We start from the raw sequence: 9669 nt of genomic DNA, 5'->3' as shown, positions 1-9669 counted from the left end.
AAAAGAAAAGAACCAAAAGCAATATATAATCAAGTATAAAAGCTTGGAGTCGGTGGCAAAGAACTTCTTGTGCTTACATGAGGATTTGGGTTCAAAATTTGTGCTCGCCTTCTTGACATATCATGTGGCATGACATGCATGTGTATTAGAAGAGAGTTTGCCACATAGTGCTCTCCTTGACATACCACGTGGAACTATTAAGGTATTTTTATCAAAATTTTCAAACTATTCATATGTAAGAGTCATTTACTCATTCGTCAAGAGACCTACTTACAAACTGTTTGTCTATATTACACTATTTTGTGAATCACTTTTTATTCACAAATTAAATGATTGACACCATGTAGAAGTTGTGGAAATTAGAAAAGCTTCTCTAGTTGCCAATATTTTTGCTAAATTAGAATTCCCCAAACCAATCGTCTTTGAGAATATAACTTTAATTAACTCATCATTACCTTGTAATATTCCTCTTATTCCGGCCTCATTTGAACTCGCAGTAGTTGTTCTATCCACATTAAATTTAAATCACTCTAATGATGAAGCCACCTACAGTAAATCCGATCTTACCATTTTTATCTTTTTGTAAAGGAAGTAAATATAGGGTAATTAAGTTTCAAATTTTAAATCTTAGGAAGCAAATTTATTCTATTTCAAACCATAAGGTATTTTTTTTATAATTTACCCTTTATGTTATCTATTTTTTTAATCTTTTTAAAACAAAAAACTGTTCTATTATTGTCTTTGCACTCAATGTATTAATTGTATTAAATGTTGTCATAATGTCTTCTATAAGTAAAATAATAGAAATAATTGTAGAAAAGAAGAAATTGAGGAAAATCAAAAGAAAAATTAAAGGTAAGAATTTTTTACGTAAGAAATCGATTGTCGAAAAAAAAAAGGAGAATAGAATTGAAGGCAACCACTGAATCATAAGGCAAAGGAAAAAAAGACAACAAAAATGAAGATAAGTGAACAAGGGAATTCAAGTAACAATATTCCAAAAGACTCCAGAAATTTATCGGTGGCCATGGCCCCTCCTAGTCCCTAGCTCCGTCTTTCACAGCGATTGCCTCTGTTTTTATATGTATAAATTTTATTTCAAAATTCAAAATTAATACTTCCAAATTAGGGGATCAAGTTCTACCCATGAAGACATGTATATGACAGTGAAAATATTAGTGGAATAATTAAACAGAGAAAGGATCGGTTCAAGTTCATATGATGATAACCCGTATCACTCGTGGAGAAAGAGTGAAATTGCCATAAGATTTGCCTTTAGTTTAGAGCCTTTTCAGTTCATTCTTATCCTTACTTCAAAGGTTATCCAACCAGGCACACCCAATCCCAAGGCCCACAGGCTCTTACTTTTCATGGAAATGATGTGACGTTAATATGAAACGGACCCACTGCTTTAGCTTAATGGCCGTATTTAACATCCAAGTTAAAAAAAGTTCGTAATGATTTCAACGCTGGTTTGGCCAATTCAATTACATTTTTTGTTTTTGGTCTCAACTGGACAGAAATTTGTCGTAACAGAATTGGGTTTTCCCACTTAATTTCACAAAAGTCATCATGAAATTATATTTTGGAATCTTTATAGAATTTCCCCAATTTCACACCATCGCCTCCCCTGCATCACACAGTAATTAAACAATACCAAGTAGCATTAACACTGCTTTATCTATTTATAAATTCCACGCCTTAAAAAATAACTCCACACCAACTTTAGGGGGGAAACCAACCAACATAAAAAAAAGAATCTCTGTAGGCCTGGTACAAAGAAATGGGGAACAGCATGGGAGGAAGAAAGAAGGCAAAGGTGATGAAAATTGATGGGGAAACGTTCAAGTTAAAGACTCCAATTCGAGCTTGGGATGTAGTCAAGGACTATCCAGGGCATGTTTTATTGGATTCAGAGGCTGTAAAGCATTTTGGAATTCGTGCTAAGCCATTAGAGCCACAACAGGACCTGAAGCCGAGGAAAATTTATTTCCTGGTAGAGTTGCCAAAGTTTCCAGAAGAAAAGGCACCTCGGAGGGTACGGTCAGGAGGCATTCATATGAGTGCTAAGGACAGGTTAGAGTGCTTGATGTTGTCAAGGAGATCGGTTTCTGACCTTTCCATGGTTAGACCATCATCGAGTCTAGGGTCCGATGGGCTCGGACGGAGTTCAGGGGGGATGACAGTGAAAATGAGGCTGCCAAAGTCTCAAATGGCAAAGTTGGTGGAGGAAAGCAGAGATGGTGTAGAGGTGGCTGAAAAGATTCTTGACCTTTACGTGGAAAACTCCAGCGGCGGCGACACCGATAATCAAATGCACCTGGAAGCACCGTGGAAACCTGGCCTTGGTAGTATTGGAGAAAATTTTAAGGCCAAACGGGAGGTATGTTAATTTCCTTTAAAATTGATCTTTTTTTTTTAATTTATCATAATTAATTCAAGTAATTTCAAAAAACGAAGAAGATCCTCGAAAATTAGGTAAACTGTTCTGCAAGAAAATGTTAAGTAGTGCTTATGTAAAGTATACTAAACCCCTGAATTTTGGATGTTTTTCTGGCCCTACATGTTGCTAATTTGGAAGGCAAAATTTATATTTTGGTGGGCTTAATTGCAGGAAAATCATTCCTTAAAATAACATAATTAACTTGTTTGGTGCAATGCATGCGATCAAGCTACTTTATTTTTTTGTTTGCCACAAGATTGGTCAACTTTTGGGATCTGCAAAATATGAATAGCTTCAAATGTGTGATTTATTACTCTCCAATTCAGATAGAGTCACTTCACCAAAATCCAGAATATTATTCTTTAGGCAACAAGGAACAATTGGAGAATTAAACTAATCTGACATTTCTTTTGTTTTGATGTATAAGCATTAACCAAAACCATTGTCTTCCTTCATCATAAAGTATACATCACTAACTCACGAGGTCACAATTTGTCCCTCAAAACTGTCATCATTTACTTGTATTTCCCCCCCTTGTTATACATATTCGAAGGTTTTGAGTGTTTTAAGTTGATTGCTTCTTCATGTTTGATATTTTTGGATCAAATAAAGCTAACTTTTTTTGATCATTATATTTCCATATAATATCATGCAGAATTAAAATTTCAGATTGAAAACGTAAGTATATATAGAAGTTAGAAGTTTCCAAAAACTTATTTTTAAAATTTTAATTTCATGTGATATAATCAAAGTTAATTTGATTTAAGTGCATACATGAATGAACAATATGAAATGAAACTAGTATTTTTTTTCAAAAAAGCAAATTTATAGTGAAAATGGTCTTTGATGTTTAATTGAAAGAGAATAATTCTATTCCCCGTGATTTACGGCAATAATTTGTATTTATCTAGATTTGATGGGTTCTGAAGTAGATAAGAGTAGATAAAGACAGTTATGGTCATGAATTCTAGAGTTAGTTTCCATGGTGATAAAAAACGCAATGGTGATGCAGTTCCTAACTCAGCATCAGCCACAGGGAGCAACTTAGAAAGAAGGCAAATTTGACTTTTAAATCTATTTTTAATTTGTATTCCAAATTTCCATATCTTAAGTCAATCTTTTCGTGCCTAGAGTGGTACGTACAACATCAGGTCAAATTTTAGCACCAGTGCCTTTTCAGGAATCTATCAAGTATTCAAGTATTGGTCAGGTTGAATCATTCCAGTATTCTTCTTCTTTTTAATTCTTTTCCTGTTTTCCAAGAGAAAAAAGGAGAGGCTGGTGCATACATTTTCTTTGCTATTTCTTTTGAATTTTCCATCTTAACTATTAGGCCTTGCTCGTGAGCTGAGTCTCCAACGTTTCGTAATGACATTCAAAGAAACTAATTCAATTATTTATGATTCTTGATTTTGTTTATTGCCTGTCTACATAGAAATTAAATTGTTTGCAACAAAAGAAAAGGAATAGTATAAAATTTTGACTTTTTTTTTTTTTTTTGCTTTCGCCTTATTCAATGATTTTTCAAAGTTGATCCCAAAACAAAGAACAGGATGTTGCTTAATAATAGTCTACAGATTTGAACTTTTCTAAACAATGGAAATTTCCTAATAAATAACTCCTATGTAATGTATAATTAACTTCCATTTTGAAATTTTATTCTCACTATGCACAGCCTTAATTGCATTTATTTTAAAGTTCTGTTTTCAATTGTATTTCAAATTTGCAGAAACGAGTGAGTTTTATTCCACAAGAAGAGGGAGAAATTCGTTTAGCCAACCAATTGTAGCGCCAGAATTGGAGTAACCATTAGGTCAAGCAACCCAAAAGGCAGTTCAGCACCAAGACTAGCTATCACTTTTTGTTGGTGCCCCTGTAACCCATGTAAATCTGCCATGTATTTATTTGAAAATATTTTTGTTGGTGGATGTTAGGGGTCTTCCTAAAGAGAAACCTGTAATCAGTTAGACTATATATATGAAAAATTTATTGGGTCTAATGTACAAGATTTCGCGGCAAATTGCATCTAATATTTTCATCTTGTGGTATAATGTTTGTTTTTTAGCAAAAATGTATATTGGTAAGAAGCCAATTTGTCTGGTCTAAAAGTTTTTTGGACAAAGATAAATGGGAATTGAATTTTGAAATTCATCACTTTTTACGCATGTCATCGTTACAAGTGTCGAATCACTTTAAATTATTATTTTTAGACTAAATAGTACAACTTATGATAACAAGGAATTGAAAAAGGCGGCGAACTGTACGGACAATGAAGGTAAGAGTAAGTGAACTGAGTTATGGTGGAAGGACGACCAGGCAAAGCAATCGCTATCTCGATAGGCAATGGAAGAACAGGCTTTACTCAGTTTACATTGGCAACCTAAGTCCTCGAGTCACTTGGAGGCAACTTACTGATGTTTTTCAAGAATTCGGGGTTGTGGTTGACACTTTCATCTAGGAACCACGTTCTGCAAGTCGGCATAGTAGGCCAGTTTCCGGGTTTGTCAGATACTGTTCAGTTGATGAAATGAGAAAGGCCATTTTGTTTGGTTCCAGGAACCTCCTTGATGGCCTTAAGATTGCGGTGAATGGTGCCATTCCAGCCATGCCGACTAAATGATCTAATTCAACCAAACAGAGGCTAAAAACAAACGGTCATACAAGGATATCTTGATTCAGGGGAAAGGTGCTGTTGTTAACACCAGAACAGTCAAGTCGCTAGTTGAGGTAGTGGACATCAATGTACACATTCCGACATCTTGTTGCTAAATGGTTAAGAAGGACTTCCGGGCTTCCATTGCTAAGTTGAAGGACACCTACCCCCTCAAAAACATCCAAACCAAGCTCTGTCAAGAGGGAATCCCTATCACCATTCGGCACTTCGGGGTCCTTAAGGCACTGGATACTTTCAAAGATGCGGAGGAAGTGAAGATTATTCTAAAAGATTTTCCTGATCTTTTTCCTCATTAGTTCGAGCCCATTATTCCTTACGCCACGTTGTGGAAAGGAGAGGATTGAAACCTGTTTGGTTGATTTTTTAAAATCTCCAGTTGCATCTCTGAAGTGAAGCCACTTTTCATAAAATTGGAGGAATTTGGGGCCGACTTATTAAAGTCGATAGCACAATGTGGCAACGGTTTGATAGTGCAAGAGCGTTGATTTTGGTTGAGGAGGGAAGACACATCCTTGACTGGAGGGCTTTCTCCATTAATGGATGTTGAATGGCTCTGAGGCTCAAGGTTGACACCCAAGTTGTGGACCCACCAGCTGATGGGGCTCCGGCAACTTCATGCGGTCAAATAGCTTTTGTGCCCACTTTTCTGGGCAACGCCAATGAAGGTACCATGACTCCGGTGATGATGAGTCTAAGAGATTTCAAATTTTGAATTCAGGAATGGCACGATGGCCCACAGTATGATGGACTAGGCCTTAACCCACCATCAAAGAAGTCGAGCCATTAGGAGTTGCTCGCTTGGTACCTAACACCACAACGGCTCCCACGAGCTGCTTAAGCCATCACTCGGGCCTGAAATAAGGCCAGTTGCTAATGCCTATTCTTAAAGAGTTATCGATGGCTCGCTAGATGTAATTCAGTGCAACTTGAATCGCTTGGGCCAAATTGATTTTCTTGAAGCCCATAAAGAAGAGGATAGAGGCGGGTTAAGCCTCGTGCTGTTTGAGCAAATGAGAGAAATTGGGGAAGAAACAAGGATGAGCATGTGAAGGGGTAACGTAATGATGGAAAGTTACGGATTGCCTCATTGAAAGCTTAAATCGCATGGGTAATGGAGACCATCTAGCTACTTCTTATTCTGCTGGTTTTGGAGTCCTTTAAGAAGGTTGTGTGTCCAATAATGAGGTCTGCCACGAGAACAAGGATGCCATGGGTTGTAAGGCCAATGAAGCAAAGATTGAGCAAGTGGCAGGAACTGTAGTTCCAGAAGCTAGTCGAACTACGGATGGCAGCGAGGGTGAATGCCCCTTGGTCAGGCATGTCAGAAAGAGGATGCCAAGGTGCAGCATTGGTAGGCGAACGATCAAGAAGTAGGCTATTACACCACACAAATATCCAATTGTCACTCTGGAAGTGGATAATGACATTTTCAGGCGTAATATTATGATCATCAAGAGGCAGAAGACACCTTAGTTGTGGGGAAGGAGTTTAGGTTGGTCTTTGCCCAAAGCGACAATGATGTGATTAGTGTTTTTGTGGGTTTAGAAGAGGAGACACAAGATGGTTTCAACATTTGGAATTCCTAACCAGGTATGAAGTTCTCTTGGTTTCTCTTATCTCCCCTGCTTATTGTTTATCTGTAATGTCTACCTTCACTTGGAGTATTCGTGGTCTTGGGAGACTTGAGAAAGGGCGAGCTATAAAACATCTCTCAATTGGACATAAGCCGAGATATATAAATGGACCGGAAGAAAACAGTCCAATTGATATACTTAATCATATAAAAAAACTCTATTCTTTTCCAAATGCATATATTGCTTATAGAATAATGTTAACAATTCCAATAAGTGTTACTTTAGGAGAAAGAAGTTTTTCAAAACTAAAATTAATAAAATCTTATTTAAGATCAACAATGTCCCAAGAAAAGTTAAATGGATTGACTATATTATCAATTAAAAAAGAAATATTAGAAGAATTTAATTACAAAATTTTAATTAAAAATTTTACATCTCAAAAAGCTAAAAGAATAAAATTTTAATATTTTTTTTAATTTCAATAAAAAAGGCTTTATTTGAATATTTCACTTTTAGCCTTTGAGGTTATTGTGTCACTCCTATCTTATGCTTATACGTAGACCTGCCCCATAAGAATGAATGCCATAATTGTTCAAGTTTACGAATAACTCGTTTTGGTGCTTGAAAGATTGATAAGTACTAGAGAGATTGTGAGTTCAATACCGAATTGATAAGTGTGATCTTACCACTATTCCTATGTATTATTTCATTTGCCAAAAGAATAGCCTCTATTCCTATGTATTATTTCTTTCCTTGTTTGGTTGATAAATGGCCCAAGGAAGCTATTCTCTTGTAATAGCTAATCTTCAAAATCCCTCATAAACACCCCTCATGTGAAATTCCACATTGAATAAGAGGATAAGTTAGGAAATCCTTAAGTGAGCATATAGGGTATATATTTTGAACATCAAATTTAGTTTTAACCTTTAAAAGAATTTATTGACACTTTTAGTTGTCTGTCATTTTAAAAGCAGAAAAGGTTTTAAGTTTAAAAGAAATCAAAATATGTGATTTTTATAAAATAATTTTTTAGAAATAAAAAATGACAGTAATGATTCTTATAATTTTTAAATGACCAAAAATGATTTTTTTATAATTTTTGGAATATGTTTGCTATAGTAAATAGCAGTCGTAAATTTAATTTCAGTCGAACTTTTTTGATTTTGTTCTTAAAATCAAAATTTAGAATTTGATTTTTTTGATATTTTTAATGAATCCAAATGTAGGGTTGTTTACTTGCGGAAAAGAGTTCTTCCTTGTGGTCTTACATTACAGACCTTGAAAGCAAATATAAATCTGGTTATATAGACGATGAAGCTGAGGAAAAGAGTTTGTCTCAACCATCTTCCAAGATGATGGAGCATCACAGCATGGAAAATCACGGGGATGATGACATTGGAAGTGAAGATGTAGGCGTGTTCACCGTAGATGACGTACGTGCTTTCCATGTAGGGAGGAAACTGAGCACCTTCTTTTCCATCAGAAACCCTTCTCTTTATCCTGGAATCTTGCCTGGAGAAATAGCTGATTCGATCCCTTTTTCATCATCAGAAACCTCCAAAATTCTCCAATTCTTCTCAGTCTCTCCTGAGTCACCCAAAGGCAAAGCCATTAAAGATACACTTAGAAAATGTGAAATTGAACCAGCCAAAGGGGAGACCAAAATCTGCGCTACCTCTTCAGAATCCATGCTTGAATTTTTGAAGAATGCTTTCGGGGAGTCTGATTTCAAGTTAATAAGCACAAGCCACCCGACGATGACAACCCCAACATTGCAGAGTTACACAATTTTAGAACCTCCTCGAGAGATTGAGTCTCCAAAGAAAGTGGCATGTCATCCCTTGCAATATCTTTACGCAATTTACATGTGGCATTACGATGCCACTGAGACCAAGATTTTCAAAGTCCCGCTAGTTGGTGACAAAGGAGAAAAAGTGGATGCTCTCATTGTTTGCCACATGGATACTTCAGCTTGGAGCCCTAAACATACCGCATTTAGCTTGCTTGGTACCAAGCCTGGAATCCCTGTTTGCCATGCTTTTTCTGAAGGTCATGGTGTTTGGATTAAATCCTCTATGCCTGTTGCTACCATCTAAGTGTAGCTTGTTCGATGTTGCTCTCCCATTATATCATGCTTCTGCTATCTTACAATTCTAATCACCATGCTATCTGTAGTATAAAAAATAACTGTGTCCAATGTAATATATTCAAGTATGTGAGGTTAGAAGTTGTATTTGGTCTTTCTATGTAGTTTTTGTAACATGGCACTTTAATTTCTATGTCAGTCAGAATAAAATCTTAAATGGTTCACAAAATTAGTGTTACTTGCTGAAAAATGATCTCATTGTTTAAAATGATTTTAAAGCACTCAAATAATAACATTTAATCCAATATGAAATTTTGAATAATGGAAGAATTTAGAGTCGTTATCATGAATCTATAAAGACATACAGAGGTCAAGAAATGGATAGGAAAAGTGCTACATTTGAATCTGTAGTTGAATGATGCATGTATAAAATGGAAAAGGTAATACATCTTCATGAGTTCAACTCCCAATGGGGAGTTGAGCCATTTGGAAAGTTTAGAAAATAAAAAGAATTTTGCGAAAAAGGAAATGATATTTTGAAGCAAATGAGGACCAAAGATAAAATTTATAAACTAAAAAGTGATACACAGAGATCATTCAAAATAAACTATGCTGCTTAAAAAAACACCAATAGATGTGACTCCAATAAAAAGATAGAAACCACAATATTATACGTCCGAAAAGGGCCCAAAAGGTCTTCAAATTAAAAGACCAAAAGGGTTGGCAAAAGACAATTCCAAAAGGGCAAAAAGAAAATCGAAGCCAAAGAACTCAAAAGTTCCTCAAACTATTAACCCAAAAAGGACTGTGCTCCTGTGGATACAAGAACAGAATAGTGTCAAACACTTCGACTGTTGGTTAGTACCAGTATAGTAATAATATAGATATATAT

General features: G+C 35.7%; 2 protein-coding genes across 2 annotated transcripts; both read left to right on the top strand.

Annotated features, from left to right (window-relative positions):
• Positions 1-1689: 1689 nt before the first annotated feature.
• Positions 1690-4463, top strand: LOC110425762 (plastid movement impaired protein). Its single transcript, XM_021440755.2, has 2 exons — positions 1690-2383; positions 4173-4463. Exons 1-2 carry the CDS (start codon positions 1784-1786, stop codon positions 4230-4232), a joined length of 660 nt encoding a protein of 219 aa, XP_021296430.1. The 5' UTR covers positions 1690-1783; the 3' UTR covers positions 4233-4463.
• Positions 4464-6275: 1812 nt separating this feature from the next.
• On the top strand, positions 6276-8787 carry LOC110426017 (BURP domain-containing protein BNM2A-like). The gene is made up of 2 exons (XM_021441101.1): positions 6276-6707; positions 7918-8787. The coding sequence occupies exons 1-2, from the start codon at positions 6678-6680 to the stop codon at positions 8785-8787; spliced, it is 900 nt and encodes a 299-aa protein (XP_021296776.1). The 5' UTR covers positions 6276-6677.
• The last annotated feature ends 882 nt before the right edge of the window (positions 8788-9669 follow it).

Source organism: Theobroma umbraticum, unplaced genomic scaffold, assembly GCF_002168275.2.
Source record: "Theobroma umbraticum cultivar Fairchild unplaced genomic scaffold, ASM216827v3 scaffold_12.1, whole genome shotgun sequence".
Classification (NCBI taxonomy): Eukaryota; Viridiplantae; Streptophyta; class Magnoliopsida; order Malvales; family Malvaceae; genus Theobroma; species Theobroma umbraticum.
The sequence above is the reverse complement of the archived record's forward strand: the minus strand, read 5'-3'. Positions and strand labels throughout refer to the sequence as shown.

What these genes read in the sequence shown, in the direction of transcription:
- LOC110426017 (XM_021441101.1), top strand. Translation starts at nt 6,678, where the DNA reads ATGGTTTCAACATTTGGAATTCCTAACCAG. An exon ending in CATTTGGAATTCCTAACCAG is followed by an intron (nt 6,708 to 7,917) that starts GTATGAAGTTCT and finishes ATCCAAATGTAG; the next exon opens with GGTTGTTTACTTGCGGAAAA.
- LOC110425762 (XM_021440755.2), top strand. Translation starts at nt 1,784, where the DNA reads ATGGGGAACAGCATGGGAGGAAGAAAGAAGGCAAAGGTGATGAAAATT. An exon ending in ATTTTAAGGCCAAACGGGAG is followed by an intron (nt 2,384 to 4,172) that starts GTATGTTAATTT and finishes TCAAATTTGCAG; the next exon opens with AAACGAGTGAGTTTTATTCC.